The 23,892-nt window shown below is 36.7% G+C and overlaps 1 protein-coding gene across 7 annotated transcripts in view; it reads left to right on the forward strand.

Moving 5' to 3' along the window:
• Positions 1-17,556, forward strand: part of YTHDF3 (YTH N6-methyladenosine RNA binding protein 3) — a 43,379-nt gene extending 25,823 nt beyond the window's left edge. For all 7 annotated transcript variants that reach the window (XM_032296200.1, XM_032296202.1, XM_032296201.1 and 4 more), the window contains one exon: positions 14,454-17,556. In XM_032296200.1, the coding sequence (XP_032152091.1) occupies positions 14,454-14,477 (24 nt within the window). In that variant the 3' untranslated portion in view covers positions 14,478-17,556. The remainder of the gene's footprint in view (positions 1-14,453) is intronic.
• The last annotated feature ends 6,336 nt before the right edge of the window (positions 17,557-23,892 follow it).

Below are 23,892 nucleotides of genomic sequence, written 5' to 3' on the forward strand. Positions count from 1 at the left end.
GGGTTCAGGCAATTCTCCTGCCTCAGCCTCCTGAGTAGCTGGGATTACAGGCACGCGCCACCATGCCCAGCTAATTTTTTGTAGTTTTAGTAGAGACGGGGTTTCACCATGTTGACCAGGATGGTCTCGATCTCTTGACCTCGTGATCTACCCGCCTCGGCCTCCCAAAGTGCTGGGATTACAGGCTTGAGCCACCGCGCCCGGCGTGAAAACCATTCTTAAAGTGTTTCAGCAGAATGAAAAAGAATTCAAGAAGAAACAACACCCCCAGCACCTGGTTATATTAGAACAAATACCTCTAAGCCGGGACCCTATGTGCATTTTGTGTCACACAGGTTGACATTGTTTGTAGAGAATCAGAACTTTTGGCAATGTCACCCTGCCTACTTAATTGGCATTATGGTCCTTCAAGCCACAAACAAAGTGGGCCCTTGGTTGGGCACCACTGACTTTGGAGAATTTAAAGAAGCTAAAAAGAAGCTAAAAATTTCTAGGTAGTCTTTGTCATATTGTAACATAATCTCTGAAAGAGCAGGATTGGCTTTGTTCTCTGCTGAATCCCTAGCACCTAGAAGAATGCTTGCACACAGTAGGTTTTAAGTAGACATTTGTTAAATTTGTAAATGCTTTGAAGAATCTCTTCCCGCTGGGCACAGTGACAGGTGCTTGTAGTCCCAGATAGTCAGAAGGCTGAGGTGGGAGGGTCACTTGAGCCCAGGAGTTCTGGGCTGTAGTGCGCTACACCAATTACGTGTCCACACTAAGTTCAGCATCAATATGGTGACCTCCCTGGAGTGGGGGAACACGAGGTTGCCTAACGAGGGGTGAACAGGCCCAGTTTAGAAGCGGAGTAGGTCAAAACTCCCGTGCTGATCAGTAGTGGGATCACACCTGTGAATAGGCACTGCACTCCAGCCTGGGCAACATAGCGAGACCCTGTCTCTTTAAAAACACAAAAAACAAAAAACAGAATTTCTTCCCATTTGCAAAGTATGAATGTCTGTAGGATTTTTCCTTCTTTGTAGGTGTAATTGCTGTGTTAGTTGGTCATTGGAGTGATATAAAATGCTGTCCGTTGGTTTTTTTCATTTGTAGAAATGGACAATAGGATATGAAAGATTGAATTCTATTTAGAACAGAATGTTATGAGAGGGAATGAGAAGAAGAGGCTTAAGGAAGAGTAAATCACTTACTTTTTAATCTTTCTGACATACCATAATTGTTTAAAGATACATCAAGGAACAGTACCTTAAGCATATTATTGAAAATCATAAGTGCAGCCACTGGAATAATTAAAAACAATGTGGCTTCTAGTATGGGAGAGGGAAAGAGAAGTGGGATATATCATATTCACTGTGATATGATGAATTACTCATCTACAGTGGGAATCGATAGCATCTGAATTGATAAGCAATTTTTGTATTAGTATGCTGTTTAAATTTATAATGGCAACCCCTCAGAGGATCTGAAAATAGAAGGGAGAAGAATAAGCACTAATGAAAATCCTGAGTATGTTTGTTTACTATAAAGTCAAATAATCTGCACAGCAGTAGAATCTACTTTTGACTATTGAGGTAATTCTTTCTTTTGAAATTTTTCCATTGTTGTAGGAAATGCGAGTCATTTAAATTTCCATATATTCCTTCATTCTTGTAAATCTTCATTAATCAGGAAACATAATCTGAGACTATTTTTGGTTCAGTTGCTGTTTTAATTCCACATAGAGAATAGTTAATGTTTTCACTTGCCTTTAACGTTGAGATAAACTTTGAAATATCGTGGCATTTATCTACTCCCCTAGAAAGAGATGGAGCCCTGCAGTTTATGCAGAAATAAGGCATAATTGTAATAAAATCTCTAGAATTCCAGAATTTTCTGTGTATTTTAGTTAATTATGCTGTTACATAGTTGGGCATTTCTTTCTTTCTTTCTTTTTAAATTTTTTTTGATATAGAGTATCACTGGCCCAGGCTGGAATACAGTGGTGTGATCTCGGCTCACTGCAGTCTCCACCTTCCAGGTTCAAGCAATTCTCATGCCTTAGCCTCCTGAGTGGCTGGGACTGCAGGTGTGCACCACCACGCCTAGCTGATGTTTGTGTTTTTAGCAGAAACATGGGGTTTCACCGTGTTGGCCAGGCTGGTCTCAGAGTCCTGACTTAGGTGATCCGCCCACATAGGCCTTCCAGAGTACTGGGCTTATGGGCGTGAACCACTGTACCCAGCCGGGCCGGGCATTTCCAAAAACCAAGTTTTCGTGCCTGATGCAGTTTTTAATTTTAGTGCATGATACAATTTTTTTCGTATTTAGAATAACTTCATTTATTATGAGATGATGTTAGGTCTATCTCAGAGTCTCAACTTTGTGTTAACATAGAGGAAATTACTTCAAAAATAATTATACCTATGGCAACAGCAAGCATTTCCCTGGCAGTTCTATATTTGTTTTTAATAATGTGGGTTGAAGTCTATTCTGTTACCCTTTGGTAAATTTTTCTATGGTTATAGTTCTCTGTTGCTGAAAAAGTGGATTATAATTAACAGAAACAAATTTAGTATATAAAATCTACTTTTCCTTTGATCACTGTAAAATTTGAAGAATGTTTTTCTAGAAAGTACTTTTGGGCCCAGGATGTAACACATTTGATACAATAAACTTTTTTTTTTTTTTTTGAGACGGAGTTTCGCTCGTTACCCAGGCTGGAGTGCAATGGCGCTATCTCGGCTCACCGCAACCTCCGCCTCCTGGGTTCAGGCAATTCTCCTGCCTCAGCCTCCTGAGTAGCTGGGATTACAGGCACGCACCACCATGCCCAGCTAATTTTTTGTATTTTTAGTAGAGACGGGGTTTCACCATGTTGACCAGGATGGTCTCGATCTCTTGACCTCGTGATCCACCCGCCTCGGCCTCCCAAAGTGCTGGGATTACAGGCTTGAGCCACCGCGCCCGGCAGAAAGGAAACTTTTTTTTTTTTTTTTAAAGATGGGGTTTCATCATGTTGGTCAGGCTGGTCTCGAACTCCCGACCTCAGGTGATCCGCCCACCTTGGCCTCCAAAGTGCTTGGATTACAGGCGTGAGCCACCGCGCCTGGCTTACAATAAACTTTTATGTAACATATTTAAGTAAATAATTCCTTGATAAAAATATTGAGTGGTATTTTGAATAGTCAAGATGATTGAGTTTTTAACTGCGGTATTACTCTATTCTGAACTTGATTTTTTTTTAATGAGTCAGAATGGAAAGGGGGTGCTTCAGTTAGCATTATATATTGATTTGTTTTTAGTTTTTTCTCAGACTATTAATAGTAGTTATGTTTCAATGCTAGGAATAAGGAGTTTTGTGAGTTTTTGGTGGATCAACTATCAATAGTTTATCGTTAATCATAGATCTTTGGGAGATGCTTCTTCCATTATATAATTGTGAAGTCATCATTAAATTGGACAGAATTTTATTTACAGTTATTTCTTGGTATATACAGGGGATTATTCCAGGACCCCCATGAATACCAAAATCTGCACATACTCAGGTTCTGCAGTCATCCCTCACTCCATGTAGGCCCTTGAAAACTGCATTTCTTATATCTTTGGTTGAAATAATCCAAGTTATAAGTGGACTCCAGCAGTTCAAACCAATGTTGTTAAAGGGTCAGCTGTTTTTATCTTTTTCTTCAGCAAATACATGATAGCATAAGTAGCATATATATTTAACTTTAGGTGGATATGAAATTTCTTGTTTCCAGAGTAATGTAAATTATTTAATTATTTCTGTTTAGTAGTTTATTTTAAACTTGACATGTAATTTCTTAATTTAAAATATGTATGTCCAAGGGAGAAAATATTATATCATGAAAAGAGAGCTGCAGCTACTGAAGAAAGTCAGTTAAGCACCTCAAATGACCCTGTTCTTCCATAGGGTCGTTTGAGGTGCTTAACTGACTTTTTTTTAATCTATACAAATCTGTTGGCTATTTTACCCTACTCATACAGTGAATATTGTTGAAGTTAGGGAAGGATGTCACAGTTCCATTCTCTGTAGTAGGGATAGTGTTTGGTCTGTTGTGAATTGCTCTCGTAGTTACATATAACTGACTGCCTAACAAATTTCTCCAAAACAACATACAGTTTACAGTTTTTGCATGTCAGAAATCTGGACACAGCTTTTCTGGATCCTCAGCTTTAGGGTCTCTCACAAGGCTGCGGTCAAGGCTGGGCTTGAGGTCTCATTGTGGATACTTCCCTGGTGAAGGATCTGCTTCAGTACTCATGTGATTTTGGCAGAATTCAGTTTCTCAAGGGTTGTTGGACTAAGAGCCTTGGTTCCTGTTAGCTGTATGCCAGAGGTTGCCTATACTCTGTTCCTTGCCACATGGGACTTTCCCACAGGAGGCTTGCTTCATCAAAGAGAGCAAGCTGAGAGGGCAATAGAGTAAGCTGAGGAGGCAATAGCTAACAGGACAGAAGTCTCACAGTCTTTTGTAACTTAATTACAGAAGTGACATCCTGTCTGCCTCTGCTGATTTTTAAAAAAAATTTTAAAAATTGATTTAATTTTAATTTTTAAATTTGTTTTTAAAAAATTTCTTTCATTTTTCTGTTTTGTTCTTTTAGATAAGATACTGGGGATTGAACCCCTGCTGAATTCTGTTAATTAGAAGCGAGTCTACTCATTGGGTCAAGGCCACACTTGGGAGGGGATTTTACAAGGGTGTGAATACCTAGATGTAGAAACCATTGTGGTACTACCTGCCACAACTCTTTTCAACCTTTTTATGGGTGGACCATATGGTTGTATCAAATCATGGTACCTGATTTGAATTTGTGGTGGTCTGGCAGTATTTATTATAATTACCAGGTCTTCAAATTTTTATTTGTAAACTGAAAAATTAGGTTAAAGCCTTATTCAATTAAACATTTTTTTTCTTTATCCCTAGCAAATATAATTTTGATTGGGAGTTTCAAGGAGTCAAGTAGAATTTTTAAGATGGGCCTTGAATGATAATTTGTAGGATTTCCTAATAAAGTCAAGACAGGCATTTAGAACCTAGGGTAATGTGATATGTTGAAATAATCTAAAATAGCTAAAACTTAGGAAGGGGAGATAGTACAGAAAAAGAAATAAAGTTGGAAAGGTAAATCACAAGTTGAAGAAGTCTTTATTCAGCAGGCATTTTTTGAACATGCTAGACACTTAAGGGATAGAGCTTATTAAGAAAATTTCTTTCTTCAAGGAGCTAAAGTCTGATAGTATTGAGGAATCATTTTTAAAGTTTTTAAGCAAGGAAGTTACATACAAATTAGATATGTTGAAGAGTCACTTTAGAACCATCTAAGCCATCAATCAAACAAGGATTGCAAAAAGTAACAAGTATCTAAGCCATTACATGTGTTTATATAGAGATTTACAGCCAGGTGTGGTGATTCATGCCTGTGATCCCATGATTTTGGGAAAGCAAGGTGGAAGGATCCCTTGAGGCCAGGAGTTCTAGACCTTGATGGCCAACATAGTGAGACCCTGTCTCTGTATTTAGAATAAAAAAATAAATAAAGATTTACATTATGTTTTTAATTACATAGGAAATTACGTGAATGCCAGTAAAACCTTTATTTTACTATTTCTTCATTTTGTTAGCAGTTAGCATAAGTAATATATGCATAAAATTGTACTTATTGTTGGTTTCTGTTTAATAGATATGACTTACCAGATGTTGAATTAATCATTTTCACTGTGGAGAATTCTCACCAAAGTTTACATTGCACTCTTAATTTCTGAGTGAAATTGACTTCTGTCTCTTGGCAGAAAACTCTGAATTTATTGAAAGATGATTCAGCGCTAGCATTGTCTGTATTTGACACACTTGATATGCTTTCTGCTGAATTGCAAATAATGTGAGGGAATAGAAAAAAGCATAGTAACAATCTACAATTAGAGAACTAGGCTATGGAAGCTATTAGTGAACAATTCTGCATGTGAAAGACAGCCTAGAGTATAATAATTGTTTTTATTTGATCAAAAAGAGCCCAACATTTGGCATCCCAAATAGAATCACATATGCATTCCTTTTGCTTGGCTTTTAAAGCCTCTTTACCAGGTCATTTTTCCTTAGATTTCTCCCAGCATACATCTTATATTCTATTAAACCTATGTCACCATGTATTTAGATCCTATAAGTTCTTTTCTTAATTGTGTTCCCTCATTCAACAGATAAATAATAAAGGGTTCCAGTAAGCCACCAAAGATAAATAACCCTTACTTTGTAGGACTCAATCTACTTAGAGGTTTATTTCCTCTCTGGAGAATTTTGTAATTCTAGAACCTCATTAAAATGTAAATGTAAGTTTAAGAAATTTGAAGCATTGATTTCCAAACACAGAAAACCTCTCCATCCCCAAAACATAATCATTGTTCTTTCCCCTGATGACTATATAGTTTTGAAATTAGTTTTACAGTGCAGAATTGGTTTGTTTCCTTTATAATTTTGTCTTTTGCTTTTTTTTTTTTTTTTGGAGACAGTCTGGCTCTATCCAGACTGGAGTACAGTGGCGCAATCTCGGCTCACTGCGATCTCCGCCTTCTGGGTTCAAGCAATTCTTCTGTCTCAGCCTCCTGGGTAGCTGGAACTACAGGCGTTAAACACCACACCCAGCTAATTTTTGTATTTTTTAGTAGAGATGGGGTTTCATCATGTTGGCCAGAATGGTCTTGATCTCTTGACCTCGTGATCCACCTGCCTTGGTCTCCCAAAGTGCTGGGATTACAGGTGTGAGCCACCGCGCCCAGCCTCTTTTGCTTTTTTAATGCTGAAGGATCCATCATGTTCTTGGGACACTGCATGCTAGAAGCTTATCTAAGTATTATAGCACTTTAAAGATGGGCATATGTGCAGGCTTTTGAGCAGTGGGTGTTTTAGCTGTTACTGTTCTTGTTCTAGTCTTTTATCTTTTGAGATGGAGTCTCATTCTTGTTACCCAGGCGGGAATGTAGTGGTGCGATCTTGGCCCACTGCAACCTCTGCCTCCCAGGTTCAAGAGATTCTCCTGCCCCAGTCTCCTGAGTAGCTGGGATTACAGGCGCCCACCACCATGCCCGGCTAATTTTTTTTGTATTTGTAGTAGAGAAAGGGTTTCACCATGTTGGTCAGGATGGTCTTGAACTCCTGACCTTAGGTGAGCCACCTCCCTTGGCCTCCCAGAGTGCCGGGATTACAGGGTTGAGCCACCGTACCCAGCCCTTGTTCTACTCTTTAGCCTGAATTTTTTTAGACCTATCAGCCACCTATGCAGATTTCATTCCTGGTAAGTCATTAATTTTCCTAAATAATTGAATTTATTGGATGTTTTAACTTCATTGTTTGTTTATGAACATTATCTTTCTCTTGAAACATGCACAATGTACTTTTTTCTTTCTTTCTTTCTTTTTTTTTTTTTTTTTAAAAAGATGGGGTTTCACCATGATGGCCAGGCTGGTCTTGAACTCCTGACCTCAGGTGATCCACCCACCTCGGCCTCCCAAAGTGCTAGGATTACAGGTGTGAGCCACTGTGCCTGGCCGTTTTTTTCTTTTATTGATTTTAAAATGCAGTCTGCTGGGCATGGTGACTCATGCCTGTAATGTCAGCACTTTGGGTGGCTGAGACGGGCAGATCACCTGAGATCAGGAGTTTGAGACCAGCCTGGCCAACATGGTGAAACCCTGGCTCTACTAAAAATACAAAAATTAGCTGGGCGTTGTGGCAGGCACTTGTGATCCCAGCTACTCGAGAGGCTTGAGGCATGAGAGTCGCTTGAACCTAGAAGGCAGAGGTTGCAGTGAGCCGAGATCGTGCCACTGCACTCCAGCCTGGGTGACAAGAGTGAAACTCCATCTCAATAAAAGAAATAATAATAATAATGCAGTCAGATATATTCTCTGACTTTAACTTTTGGGTGAAATTTCAGTAACACTTTATCCTTATAAACAATAAAGCAGGACAACCAGCAAAATAATAATACCTTATATAATATATATGCACACACATATATACTCATATTTCTGCAATATGATTGGTAGTTGTAGGCAAGTTGTAGTTTTCTAAATTTAGTGATTTTTTTTTAAAACTTCAGATGTTTCAGAGATTACAGAGAATTTCTGTATATTCTTTATTCATTTTCTCTAATATTACACAATCATAGTACATTTATTTAAACTAAGAAGTGAACATTGGTGCAATATTATTGTTAAATAAATTACAGAGGTTTTCCATATTTTCACAGTTTTCTGTCTTTTTCTGTGTATAGATCTAGGCTGGATACTAACATTGCATTAAGTTGTCATGTCTTCCTTACTCTCACAAGCTGTTACAGTTTCTTTGTCTTGCTTTGTTTCCTATTACATTTTTTAAAGAGTACTTGTCACGTATTCTGTAAGAGAGCCCTCAGTTTTGGTTTGGCTGATGTTTTCTGATTCTACTGGGATTATGGGTTTTTGAGATGTATACCACAGAAGTGATATGTGCTCTTCATCTTATCATATATAACTTATTACTAGTGATCTTAATTTTTGCATAAAGTGGTGTCTGCTGTGTTTCTCCACCATAAGATGCTCTGTTTCCCTTTTGTATTCTGTTCCTAGAGGCAAGTATTGCACTGTGCAGCCTACACTCAGGAGAAGGAAATCAAGCCCCACCTTACAGAATATCAAAGACTGAAATTTGTTGTTATCACCCTTCTGTTGTTGTTTTTTCTACTTCTGAAGTTTTCATTTTTGTCTTAGATCTATTCTGTTCTTATTTTTTTTTCTTTGTGCTTTCCGTTTCTTTCCTTCTTTCTTTTTTTTTTTTGGTCAGGCTGGTCTTGAATTCCCCACCTCAGGTGATCCGCCCGCCTTGGCCTCTAAAGTGCTTGGATTACAGGCGTGAGCCACCACGCCCGGCCTGTGCTTTCCGTTTCTTTCTTCTTGCTCTTTGATGTAAGGTATTTCTTGGGTTTAATATTCTACTCCACAAATGAGACAGTGACCATTTCTCCCTTAATTTATCTACTGAATTTTTGAATTTGAAAATCAAGATTCTAAGCTACAAATATTTTTGTGTGTTTGTTGCATTTTATATCAAATATCTGATTGCTTTCTCTCTTTATTTTCGGATGTTCACTGCCTTCTTTAGCAGTTCTGTTTCATTGTTACTTAGGTTCTGTGTTTCTTTTTCTTTTTCTTTTGAATGCTGTGGCCTTAGATACACAGTTACTTTTTCCCTTGTGGCTCATTTAGGCTCAGATCTGGTTACTAAAATATTGCTAATGTTGATAAACCTATAGAAGATTACAAGGAAAATAAGTCATTTATCTGTTTTGTCTTGTTAAGGGCATGCAGTAGTCTCCGCTTGGCACATTGAAGAAGGTCTTTGTTTTCAGGCTCTTTCCTAGTTTGAAGATAAGGGAAGTCTTAGCTCATGTGTTAACCTCTGTGAAAAAGACAGAAGTTGGCAGTAAACTTCTTTCTGGGCTCATTTCCATATGCCAAATTCTGATCTTCAATCTAGAATCCTATGCTGGTCTCCAGTGTATTTCCTAAGTTCAGGGTAGAGAGGAAGCCCTGTACCACTCAGTTTTCTTCAAGAGATTCAACCCTCAAATTTCAGAATCCGCCTGAAGTGTCTAAAAGTATACCTAGGGGCTTAGTCCTTCTCCGGGTGTATGGCTATTTTTGTGTAATTCAGGTTTCCTTTATCCCTGAGTTACTTTCCAGCAACACACCAGTGCGTGTAATTATGATGTTAACTATGTAGTACCTCATTATGTAATAACCAGTACATGTAATTATGATGTAATAAATGTGTAATATCTCATTATATAATAACATGGAAAGTTAGTGATATCACTGATAGCTCATCATTCCTTTCTTTATTTCTTGTTTTTTTTTTTTTTTTTTTTTTTTGAGACAGAGTCTGGCTCTGTTGCCTGGCTAGAGGGCAGTGGTGTAATCTTGGCTTACTGCAACCTCCACCTTTGTGGGTTCAAGCAATTCTCCTGCTTCAGCCTCCTGAGTAGCTGGGATTACAGGTGTGTGCCAGCATGCCCAGCTGATTTTTGTATTTTTAGTAAAGACAGGGTTTCCTCATGTTGGTCAGGCGGGTCTTGAACTCTTGACCTCAGGTGATCTACCCACCTTGGCCTCCCAAAGTGCTGGGATTACAGGCGTGAGCCACTGCGCCTGGCTGCTCATTATTTCTTAGTCTCACATTTTTAGTAGTCTAGCTGATAGTATGCCCATAGATATTATATTAAAATAATAGTGGCACTCGGGAACAGTCCATCTTGGTAATATAAATATGGGTTTTTTTTTTGGTGGTGGGGGGCGTCTTAAAGCAGAGGTTTTTAGAAAATGGATCATAAACTTTTAGAGGACTTGAGTTCTGTTGATGGACTTTTACCATGCACAGAGGACTTTGAAATTTGTATTCCATCTGGACATTTTTCTCCTGTCTGCAAACTCATGTATCCAGTTGCCTATTTGACATCTTTAGTTGTCTCATAACAGCCTAAATTTAATGTAACTCATGTTTTTTGCCTGCTGCAAACTTTATCTTAGTAGAGGAGAGGGTATGATACCACTCTCTTTTCAATTGTTTAGGCCAAAAGTTCCGGACTCCTCCTTGATACTCATTCTTTCCAACCCCTTATCTAATCCATTAGTAAGTCTTGATGGCTTTGCTTTCAAATGTATACTGAATCCAAGCACTTCTTACTAACTCCACCTTTTTAAAATTGTTAATTTTGTCTTAACCATTCAGATTTATTGACATACTGGCTTGTTAACATTTTCATTTTCTAATAATATTAATAAGTCTTTGTATCTGGACTTCATTTTTAAAAAATCAGTCATTTCGAAGACTTTTCTTTTTCCTTCTAAAACACAGGCTTTTAATTTTTCTTTTTTAATTTTTTAAAAAATTTCCATTATGGGCCGGGCGCGGTGGCTCAAGCCTGTAATCCCAGCACTTTGGGAGGCCGAGGCGGGTGGATCACGAGGTCAAGAGATCGAGACCATCCTGGTCAATATGGTGAAACCCCGTCTCTACTAAAACTACAAAAAATTAGCTGGGCATGGTGGCACGTGCCTGTAATCCCAGCTACTCAGGAGGCTGAGGCAGGAGAATTGCCTGAACCTAGGAGGCGGAGGTTGCGGTGAGCCGAGATCGTGCCATTGCACTCCAGCCTGGGTAACAAGAGCGAAACTCCGTCTCAAAAAAAAAAAAAAAAAAATTTCCATTATGATGTTTTTGGAGACTTTTAGAACCATGTTTTAGAATTTCCAAACTTGGGTTTTTCCTTGTTACCTGTTTTGTTTCCAAAATTCATGTTGGAAAATGTGATCTGTATGATACTAATTCTTTGACATTTATTAAGGTTCACTTGATAGTTGCTCATTGTGTACCTTGGTAGGATGTGTACCTTGTAATAATTTGTCTCAGTTTTCTGTATTCCGTGTACTCAATCTGTATTTTTACTAGTGTATAAATGTGTTGTTTTCCTGCTGTCTTAGAAATTTGTCAGCTTCTTCTTGTACTTGACAACTTATTAATATATTTAAAATTATAGTTTTAGTTTAGTAATGTTATAGCTTTTCAAAAACTGTTATACAGCCTGTGGTGACCATTTTGTCTCCAACAGTGGGTTTTGACTTAAGTCCACCATCTGATATCAGTATAGTTGTATGAGTCTTTTCATTAGCTTTGTGTTGTTGTATGTCTCCACTAATCTTAACTTCTGTTTCCTTATGTTTTAGGTTTATTTCTTATAAATCATGTATAACAGGATTTTAAAGTTTTCTTAGCTGATACCTGGTTTCATTGATGACCCTGCATTTATCGTGACTCCTAGTTTAAATTTGTAAATGATATAAATGCTCATTTCTACCATCTTATATTGTGTTTTCTAATCTAGATTTTTCAAACTCATTCTTTTCTGTCCTTTTGGGGCATTTCCTTTATTCTCCTCTTGTCCATTGAGTTGGAAGTTATACAATATATATATATATATATAGTTGTATTATATATGTAATCTGTATATGTTAGTGATTTAGTTACAGTACATAGTTGATTACTATTCAAATTGAAACAGCATAACAAATGGTCCTCATTGTTATATCTGATCATCTCACTTGCATTAAACCAGTCTTTGTCTAACTTATCCTTAAAAAGAGTTGCATTTTTTTTCCTGTAGTTTCTAGGACTCGTCATGGAGTTGAGAAATTTCTCTTAAGTTTTGGTCAGTTATTTTTTTTTTTTTTTTTTTTTTTTTTTTTGAGACGGAGTTTCGCTCTTGTTACCCAGGCTGGAGTGCAATGGCGCGATTTCGGCTCACCGCAACCTCCGCCTCCTGGGTTCAGGCAATTCTCCTGCCTCAGCCTCCTGAGCAGCTGGGACTACAGGCACGCGCCACCATGCCCAGCTAATTTTTTGTATTTTTAGTAGAGACGGGGTTTCACCATGTTGACCAGGATGGTCTTGATCTCTTGACCTCGTGATCCACCCGCCTCGGCCTCCCAAAGTGCTGGGATTACAGGCTTGAGCCACCGCGCCCGGCCTTGGTCAGTTATTTTATGGGGAGAATGAGCAGTATACCCTCACATCTTTTTACTTCATTTCTCTGTATATTTCATATCTAGCTAACTAGAGTGTGCTTCCAAATTGCTCATCCAAAGCTATTTGTTTCCTTCAGCAGTGAATTAAACTTTTTTTCTTTATGTTTCAACTGGTTTGTGAAACGTTTTAGGACCTTTGTAAAATTAGACTACAGCTTCATGGTACCAAATTCTTGTTTTATCTTTTCTTTCTTTGCTGATATTGTGAGATTTTTGTTTTTGTTTACTCTTTTGAAACATGTGCTTAACCTTGCTAGCTGTGTCTGTTTTTGTTATTTTAATCTTTCATTTCAGTGTATCTCACTGATACTCAGTCTATGAAATAGTTTCTATTATGGTTATGTAGTAGGACATTTCTTTTATTAGCTTTATGTGTGAAACAATGCTCTTCAAGTTCCAGGAATGTATTAAAATGAAAAAGAAAGGACTTTTAGTAACAAGGAGAACTGAGGTTCTCTTTGAAATTTAAAATACAGTTTTTAGGTGGTGTCACAGAGGATGGAAAACTAAATTGACCACTTGTAAAATATGATTTGTGTTTATTATGGAACATGTTTTACTCATTTACAAAAATAAAAAGAGAGTAGCAAAAGCAAAGTATGAGTCTTATAATGTGTTAGACACCAGTGGTTTTCAAAATGTAGTGTCTGGACCAGCAGTCCAGAATCACCTGTGAACTTGCTAGAAATTCAAATTCTCGGGTTCTACTTCAGAGCTCTGGGTCCCAGATGTGCCATCCAGGTAGGTGACTCTTGTTACTAGCTTTAGAACCACTAAGTTACACATTAAATCAAGGTCGTACAGACTATTTGATGTGTTCAGTTAATAGGCATGTACAATGCTAGTCATTTTTTTTAAATCAGAAGTGTTAATAGATAAATACTTGGTTACTAATAAACATTAACTCGGTTTAACTTTTGTTCAAATAGTTTTTGCTTTCTAAAATAGGAATTATAATTTTTCTCTCAATTATGTCGTAAGCTAGCATTAAGCTGAATTTGTCTAATACTCATCTTACTTTTTCCTTTTCCTTGAGATGGAATTTTGCTCTTGTTGCCCAGGCTGGAGTGCAATGGTGTGATCTCGGCTCACGGCAACCTCCGCCTACTAGGTTCAAGCGATTCTCGTGCCTCAGCCTCCCTAGTAGCTGAGATTACGGGCATCTACCACCATGTCCAGCTAATTTTTGTATTTTTAGTAGAGAACAGGGTTCATCATGTTGGTCAGGCTGAATTTGAACTCCTGACCTCAAGTGATCCAACTGCCTCGGCCTTCCAAAGTGCTGGAATTAGAGTCATGAGCCACGGTGCCTGGCCTCATCTTACTTTTTAATGTGAAATGTTATAGGTGCTGAATGAGAGTGTAAGAGACACAGGAAATTTGTGGTTCAAAGTGTTTTTTTTTTATTAATCTAAAATTTTCATTGAATCCAATTGTACTGCAATTTAATGTAACTTTTAACCTTTTTCTCCTACTCCTACCTCAGCCAGTAGTTTTTAGTCTGTTTGACACCTCAAGATCAAAAACTCATTGAAAGGACTGAAAAGACGTTATTATATTCTCACCATAAACAAAATCCTGTGGGATGGGAGGGCTGTGGAGAGGATCTATACTCTCCTGAAATAGGTCTTTGTGTTTGGGAGTTCTTTATTTAAAGTGTTTTGTGGAAATAATCTCACTAGGGTATATAAAGGTAATTATCAGTTGTTTTGAATTACTTGAATTGTATGTGAATTACATTTGAATTTTATGTGATTTACATTATATATGAATATAGTTTAAATCTTTAAACAGTGAAAGTTTTTCATTATAATTCTTTCTGTTTTTCTTTCAGGAGAGAAATAGAAACAAACAATAATCGTATGGAGATGTCTTGTTAAAATTACAACACTAATGATGTAGACTCTGGAAATGCCTAATAAGTCAAAGAAGACGTTATTAAAGCTTTTTTTCTGCTTAAGGTGACATCTTTGAACACTTTAACACAAAATTGACTCTTGTAATGGTTTTCATCATCGCATCTGCCCTTATACTCTCACCAAACACACTTGAGAACTGTAACTTCGTCAAGCACTTTCTGTCCTGAAGCTTTTACCAGTATCTGCTGTCTTTTGTAATTATGCATCCTAGCTAAGGCACAGAAGACTGAATGAATGCAAGGATTCATTAACTCTTTGAATTTGTTAAATACTAACAGTTAACCATTAGAAGTGGTTCAATGATGTAAGAGTCACACTGCTTCAACTTTTTCTTTGTTGTAGTTTTTAAATTGTCAATTTTTAGCTATTTGACAGATTAAAAGCAAAATAATCATGCCATATTTAGTCCTGGAGTTCAAGTCTAAATGTTTATGTGAAAAATTATTGTAGTAAACTTTTAATATGGCAAAGCAACCTTAAGCTCTATTTTAGCCAAATGAAACATAATCTGAAATTATATTAGAACATTTCCCTTGTCTTCAAACTGTTTGGTGTAACAGAATATTGATATGCAGCTTGGTGGATTTCACCAGTTAATGCACATTCTTCTTCCCTCCTCCCCCCCTTAATATGTATACTGAAAAATGTGCATTTGTCTGAGGAATTATTTTGTTTGCTACCACTTAATGAATCTCAAAATTTTGAGTAAATGTACCTCAGTCTAATCAGACTTTTTATGACCTTTATAACTACATTTAAAACCCTTAATTCCTATTTCTGGGTGTTTGCGAGCCTGATTGCTATCATGAAGTAAAAATTTATTACTCTAGGTATTCACTAGCTAAATAAACATAGTTCTTGTTTAGCAAGCATATATTGTTCCTCAGCTTTTTTCTCCAGCTTTTGCAGTGTCCTGGCATCCTTAAAATACTTTGAAAATATGGCCTTGATCCATGGATTAAATCAGTATCTAAGTGAATGTGTTGATGTTTTATTGATCAGATCTATATAAGTGGGAATACAGCATATATCTGGATATTCTTATAGTTATCTTTTTAACATCTTATTTTTTTCATTAATTACATATCAACATTAATTTTGTATCTTGAAGCAAATTGATTTTGTATAATTAAATGTGTCAAGCATCTGTATTAATTGATTTGATGGCATAAGGTTATGAAAATAATGTACTGCCCCAGGTATTACTATTTCAAAAGGAGAAAGCTATGTAGACAAATACATTAAGGGTGAAAATAGCAATACAGTAGATTTGAATACCTTGATGTTTTGCATTACTTCTTATGTTTACATCATGTTTAGAAATGTTTTCATTTACTATGGTCTTTGGTCACTTCAACTCAAAAACCTAGTGATGGATATTTCTTTGAGGCTTTCATTTATATAATTTTGTTTTGTACAATGTTTTTTTAAAAATGTGCAAATACTGTATTCAAGTGAAAAAAATACAGTATTTGTAGATAACCATAGCTACTACACAGTTCTTTAGTAGTCCCAGTTTAGTTATATCAGTGTTTACTGAAGGGAACATCAAAATATTAATGATATATTATAAAATAAAGACTTTCTTAAAGGAAAATTGCACCTATTTTACCTTTTTAAGAGTAAGCCATGAAATCTTGTAACATGTCTCTTAACTATTTATAATGAAAAGTGGCATTTGGGTATAGTCACCACAGCAATGTTCTACATCCCTGAAATTACATAGGTAGGACATGTCAAAGATGACTGTCGTCATTCTGGAGGTCCTATTAGAGAATACTATAAAAGGGTGACCTTGTAGGAAGGATGTGAGTCCTCCCCCTGAGGTTCTCTTTTTTCTTGGTGCTTTATTAGCAACTCTGGATATTTTTATAAAACTAGTTACATTATAAACGGTTTCAAACGTTTAATTTACATTAGGTTTTTATGTAAGAGTGTCTTGGAAGCACTCAGCAAGCAGACTGACTGCAATAGACTCAGACATGTGAAATAAATGTAATTGAGAGTCTATTCATGGTGAGGAGTACATCCCAGTGCCTTTAACCTGGATTTCTAATCTTAAGCGAAATGGGTGCAGCATTCCTTTGGAAAAAAAACCACCATTTTTCTTTTCAAGTGATAGTTTTGTGTTTTTCTCATATAAGTTTTCTCCAGAGCACCCACCTTCTCTTCCTTCTTGGTCTGTCATTATACCGCAAAATATTTTTCCTCTAAATGAAATTATTACAGGTTGTCTCAAGCACAACCGAATGTCTCTTAACTATGGGGACCAAAAGGGAGAGAGCCTGGGGTCTACAAGAGGAGACACATCATCAAATGTTTGATCACAAATTAAGACATTATTGGCCCAGCAAATTTCTTGCTTAATGTTTTTTTCAAGTTCTGGCTTGAATATTTCTTATTAAAGCAATTTTATGTGGGTATTTTATTTTGAAAGGTATTATAGTTTGTATATTTAACAGTAAGGAGGAAACTGTAACCAAATTAGTATTTCTCTATACATATTGGTACTTGAAGATTCCTTTCAAAAGAAACCCAGCCTTTTCCTAATTTTAGTACTTAATTTCTCTTTTTAATTTAAGTGATCTTTCTAATTTGAAAGCTGTGTTCTTTTTGAATACCATGCATGGGAGTTAAGCTGATGTTAAAACAGTTTGCAATAAAAAAAAAAAAAAAGAATCAGCTTAAGTCATTTAATCATTTCAAGTGCATTCTGCATCCTTTAAAAATAAGTTTAAGAAATTTAAGAGAATTGTGTTTTCATTAAGTTTTGCATATCTTTTGTTATGCCATGTAAATTCCCTTTTTCGTATGATTAAAGGAAGGTTATGATAAAATGATTAGTTCATTTACATTCACTTGTAGCAATTACACGAGAATTTGAATTTTGTCGTGTTTGGGTTTGTTCATTCCTGTGAATGATGGTACAGTTAGGTGAGATTTTCTGTTATGGTACCCAAACTCACCATTTGGTCCTCTTTAATCTTTGAGGGTTTCAATAAAAATTGTTCACTCCTATCTGTGTTCTTTCCATTTTATCTTTATAAATATGTATTGCTTGCCAGAAAATGTAACATTTTTGCCTATTCTGTTATGGATTTCCTGATCGACATACCTTTCACATACAAATGGATTATATCACTCCTTCTAGTTGACTGTTTAAGTAGAGGAATTAAACAGAGGGAGCATAACAGTTTACCCTATTTCTTATCCATTCCAAGGAGTTTATTGACTTACATGCTTTTAAACCTAAGCCTAGAGCAAAAGAGAAAGAGAAGACCTGTTTATTTTTTGTGGCAGGAGGAAATAGTGACAGCAGCTAATAATCTTAATCCCCCATTCTTGGTACCAAGGAATGCTTTTCTAACATTGTCTACAGTACCCCTTGGGATTGATAGAGTTTTTGTGGCTAGGATCATGGTGACTTTGGATGATGCACTGATTATTGCTGGGCTCTCTAAGGTTATTTGTTGAGAGAAGAAAGCTACAGAATTGTTTTGTGTTGTCAAAACCAGCAGGCTGCGTATAACACTGCTGGTCTGTGACCTGGGCACAAACTTGAAGAATCACTCTAGGCGCCTACACTGCAGCAGCAGCAGCGGCAGAATCCCCGCTTTTACTACTGGTTGTCTAGAGAGAACAAGGGTGTATGTCTCATCAGCATATTAAAATTGAGGCCAGTCAGTCATAGTTGGGGCCTAATTTGGCTTGGCTTTAGTGATACTGGATTTGATCATTCTAGTCTGTGAACCAACATATTCTTGAAGTCAGAAGTTAACTGGCCAATTCAGTTATCTCTGCTTTATAATCACAGTACTTGCCATTGCATAATCTTGATACATTATTTTCTCATTTCTTTTGGTGCAACAATGAGAAAAAGAACTCTTTCTCTCTCCCGTGTGTAGTAGTGGCAGTTTAAATATAGTCTATTTATAAATAGTGCACCAAACAGAATGTATTAACTTTATAATTTAGTTACCTTTATAACATTAGGACTAAATGTAAATGAAAAATTGTTTTTGCAAAGCTTAGTGCTTTGAGGAAGGTTATGAATGCAAGGTTACTGGAGTATTCCCCACTTTTTTCTGCCACCCTACTTGTTCCTTCATAGAACACATCTAAAGATTTAGATACTAGAATGTTTCTTAAAACAGTATTAGATATTTCTAAGAGACCCGTCTATAACCAGAGTGGAATTACTGTCTGGGGGAAGATTGTAGTATTGGGAGTTGAAAGACCAGAACTAGTTATTTCTGATTAGTAGCCTCAACACTGATCAAATCTCGTTTATTTTATTTTTAGTATCCATATTAATAAAATCAGGAGGTTGGAGTAGAAAGCATCTAAAGTTCCTTGCTGTTCTGATATTTTATAATTCATTATTTAAAAGGTAGTTTTGTAGGTTATGCTTTATTCTAGCACTGGTGAATTATTTTTAAAGTGATGCTATATATATTCATATATAACACATGTTGGTTTCCAAATATGATGTTACTTGTTATTTTTAAGAAATAGGGTTTCCTTTGGCTGCCCTGGCTTGTTTTGAACTCTGGGCTTCAAGTGATCTTCCTGCCTCAGAAAGTGCTAGGATTATAGGCATGAACTGCTGCACCTGGCCAGTATGATTTTTAATAATCATCTTTTATTTTATTCAAAGTATATGTCATGAATAGCCCAGAAAATATTTATTGGTTGGAACTGATCAAATATGACTGCCACTTTCAGTGAATTATGGTCCAGTGGTATAAAATTTTCACCTTTTCCAAGTTTTAGTAAAGAGAAACAAGAAAATATGTGTCCCAAAGAAATTTAAGCTGTTTTTTACATTCTGCCATTTCATATTTTATGTGTTTTTAAAATAGACCTTATTTTTTAGTAAAGTTTTACAGAAAAATTGCAAAGACCATACAGAAAGTTCCTAGCATTCTGCACTCAGCACTATTAACATCTTACAAACGAATGAGCCAGTATACGTTATCACTAACTAAAATGTGTACTTTTGCAGAATTCCTAAGTTTTTATCTAATACTTATTTTCTGATTCAGGATTTCGTCAAGGATACTGCAATTACCTTTAGTTCTCATGTGTCCTTGGGTTCCTATTGGCTGTAATGATTTCTCATTCTTATTTTTTTTTTTTTTGAGACGGAACCTTGCTCTGTCGCCAGGCTGTAGTGTAGTGGCGCAGTCTCGGCTCACTGCAACTTCCGCCTCCTGGGTTCAAGCGATTCTTCAGCCTCAGCCTCCCGAGTAGCTGGGACTACAGGCGCGTGCCACCACACCCGGCTAATTTTTGTATTTTTAGTAGAGACGGGGTTTCATCATGGCGAGCATGGTCCTGATCTCTTGGCCTTGTGATCCACCCACCTCGGCCTCCCAAAGTGCTGGGATTACAGGCGTGAGCCACCACGCCCGGCCCTCATTCTTGTTTTTGATGACCTTTATTGTATTGAGACATACTCAGATAATTTTTTTAAGCTCCTATCTGCACCAGAGCTTACTAACATGGGGAGGAAACCATGTTAGTAAAGTGCCATTTCCATCGCATCAGATCAAAGATGCATACCACCAACTTTTTATGATTGTTAATGTTGGACCTTGATCATCTGGCTGAAGTAGAGTTAGTTAGATTTCTCGACTGTATAACATTACCCTTCCCCCCACCCACCTCCTTTCTGTATTGCACTCTTTGGAAGGAAGTCGCAGCCCACATTTGAATAAGACACTATGGTCTCACTTATCCTGGTGGTTTCAGTGGGGAAGACAGGAATCTGTCTTCATACCTTTTGTCCATATCTCAGCAGGCTTGTGTGCCAATACATTTTTTTTCCTATATATTTTTAAAACTCCCTTCGCCCGATTTTCCCCTGATTTTCAACAGGATAGTTGGATATTAGAGGAATTGTAATACTTACTTATAAGTATTCCTTGAATTCTGGTAGAAAGAGGCATTCAGATTTAGCTGGGGGAGAAAAACGATAATTTATTATGTTTATGGTTAGAATGGTGTATTCCCTTCAAAAGAAAAAAATACTCTAAAAATAGCTTGGCATCTGCTTTTCGATCAAATTCTTTTGAAATATTCTTGAGCCTGCTGTGTAATATAATGGCCAAGACCTCAGACTTTAGAGACAGATTGATCTGTCCTGGAATCCTAGGCCCACTTCTTAACTACCTGGAAGCCTCAATTTTCTGGTCAATTAAAAAATATGAAAGGATGATAACAGAACTTATTCCAGAAGGGTTAAATGAGGTGATTATCAAGTGTTTAGTACGATCCTTGGACCCATTTCAATTTACTTGTTAACTATCTTTTGTTTCTTTGGGAGAATTTAGAATTTATTGATTGCTATTGAAGATTTTTTTAGCAGTCTTTCCTGCTTCTAGCAGCTTAGAGTTTGTAGTCAAAGTTGACTACTTTCAATTTGTAGAGTTACATCATTGAGATCCTGAGAACAGCCACTGTATGAATAAAGCTTTGTTAAATTATAGCTTATCTTTTGTTTTTGCTACTTTTGATTTCCAGTGTTTTCAATAATGGCCATGCCTTTTCCAAGTAAAATATAGCAACATAGAGCTAATCCTGCTAGAGCAGATGGCAGAACCAAAGGCGAATTAGATGAAAAGGAAAGCAAACATGGGGGAATAATGGTAAGAAAACCTATAAACAATAGAAGAAAATTAAACCAAAGATGAAAATTGGATAAAGAAGATGTATTTTGGTTTGCTTATTACAAATGCCACTTGATATTTAATATCATTTAAATATATAAGTAAATTGTAAACACTTCGTTTTGTCTGGTATCATTTCAGAATGGTGGAAACACTAATGCAGATGTGTTACTTCCATATTTCCTCAGTGAAGTTGTGCAACCTTAAAAGGAAGAGGTATTTGGTATACACAAATTTAGATGGCAATTCTATTCTAGTAAATATTCAAAAGGAAGATTATATCCTAAAGTTTACACATGAAATATGAAAGTTAACTCCAATATAATGCTGTTGCATGCTAATATTAAAGTTACTATCTCAACAAATATATTGTTATTACTACTTTGCTGGATTAAGTGACTTGGTGTCCTCTGGAAAGCAGCCAGTGCTGAGATTACAATTGGTACTTGAATCTCAGCTATTTTCTAGTTTGCTCTTGTTTGTATGCCTTCCTAGAGTTATTTGTGGTTCTTTCTGAATTGGTTGATTCCAGTTATACTTGTTTTATTATGAAATTTAAATATGTAAATTGATAAAATGTGACTGAAAAAGAGTTGTTTCTAAGAAAACTAAGTTGACTGCTTTGGAAACACCTGGTAAAGGTGAGTTGTCTGATTAGGTGGATGAAAACTATTAAAAGCCGTGGGACAATCACAAAAATGTAGAAGTTTTTATTTGATTTGTGAGTGTTTTTTCACTTCGCATTCCACTGAGAAAATTTAGAGGATACGTAAGTGTATCCTTCTATGAAGGTGTGCTTCATAGAAGAAAAGTATTAAGGAATTGAAATAACAGACTTATTTAAAGAAAAAATCTTGGACCTATATCAAATAATTGAATTAATATGTCTGCTTTAATTTAAATTTTTAAGGTAGATTTGTATCATTTAAAGTCCAAAAGAACATTTTTCTCTGCATTAAACAAGTTGAACATCTTCTGCATGTGGCTGCATTTGAACATATGTAATAATAAGCTGTTACGATATCTTTGTGAATAAACGTAATAAAAAGTATTCATGCCACTTAGAAAATATAATGTGCTAGCACATAATTAAGTGTCTAAACTGTAAGAAATGTTTTTTCTGTGAAATGTTGGGAGAGAAGAAATGCACCCAACATCAAGTCTTGGTATCTAAATTAATTGATTAATTTGAGACAGGATCTGGCTCTGAGACCCATGCTGGAATGCAGTGTGCGATCTTGGCTCACTGCAACCTGCACCTCCCCAGGATCAAGCGATCCTCTCACCTCAGCCTCCTGAGTAGCTGAGACTACAGGCGCGTGTCACCACATCCAGTTAATTTTTTGTATTTCAGTAGAGAAGGGGTTTTGCTATGTTGCATGGGCTGGTCTTGGACTCTTGACCTCAATTGATCAGCCCGCCTCACCCTCCCTAGGTCTGTGATTACAGGCCATCTGCCACCTCACCCAGCCTTGGTATCTAAATTTAAAGCCACTGAAACCACGTCAGGTCTTGGGAATTGCCATGAGTAAACCATTTCTTTTAGAAGGGTACATTTTGGTTCTCAGAGCTTGTGTAAACTTTTTTCCTTCCATAATACCCCCTTTTAATGAGAAAAAAAAAATACCCGAGGAAGAGGCAGTTAGCCATTAAATGCCTATCTATCTTGGAGTTATAAAGCCTTGTTTTAATTTCCTGTTATTTTCCAGGCAATATTTGACAAGTCATAAGTTAAGAAAATAGCATATATATGTAGAAATAAATCACTTGAATCAGTGTTGGTTTTCATAGACAAGCAGATAAAAAAGATTTTACAGAAGACATTTTGAACAGCTTTTTAACAAAGGCTCACATTTGAAAAATAAATTGTTAAGTTTTATTCACATAGAAACCACAGCCACCACTTGTTCCCTTTTAGTTCATTCTTATAGTTCGGTGAAAAAAGTGTTCCACAGATAATTTACAGCTTTTGCTGTTTTCTTTTTTTTTTTTTTTTTGAGGCGGAGTTTCACTCATGTTACCCAGGCTGGAGTGCAATGGCGTGATCTCGGCTCACCACAACCTCCGCCTCCTGGGTTCAGGCAATTCTCCTGCCTCAGCCTCCTGAGTAGCTGGGATTACAGGCACGCACCACCATGCCCAGCTAATTTTTTGTATTTTTAGTAGAGACGGGGTTTCACCATGTTGACCAGGATGGTCTCGATCTCTTGACCTCGTGATCCACCCGCCTCGGCCTCCCAAAGTGCTGGGATTACAGGCTTGAGCCACCGTGCCCGGCAGCTTTTGCTGTTTTCAAGGAAAACTTCAGGTGTTTCATCATTTTGCATCTTTTTCAAAGCACAATTCAGGAGTGCCGCACAGACCCACCATAGACAAATTAGCATTTACCACCTAAGTGGTTCTTAAGTGGTTTTGATTCGGATCTATTTCCCCAGGTATCTCGCGATAATGTATGCTCCTGATAATTAGTAGTAAAATTATTAGTGTCAAGTTTGCAATGTTATTTTGCAGCATTATATATAATAATCTACATTTATTAACAGGTTGGGCAGCAAAACTTACTCTCAGGACTCCTTTAAATACAAATTGTTGAGGAAACTTTTTTTGTTCACGTGGGTTGTGTTCGTTGATGTTTCCCATATTGGAAATCAAAGCTGAAAGGTTTTAAAGCATTGTTTCATGT

Source organism: Sapajus apella, unplaced genomic scaffold, assembly GCF_009761245.1.
Source record: "Sapajus apella isolate SASKATOON/1434 unplaced genomic scaffold, GSC_monkey_1.0 scaffold35, whole genome shotgun sequence".
Taxonomy (NCBI): Eukaryota; Metazoa; Chordata; class Mammalia; order Primates; family Cebidae; genus Sapajus; species Sapajus apella.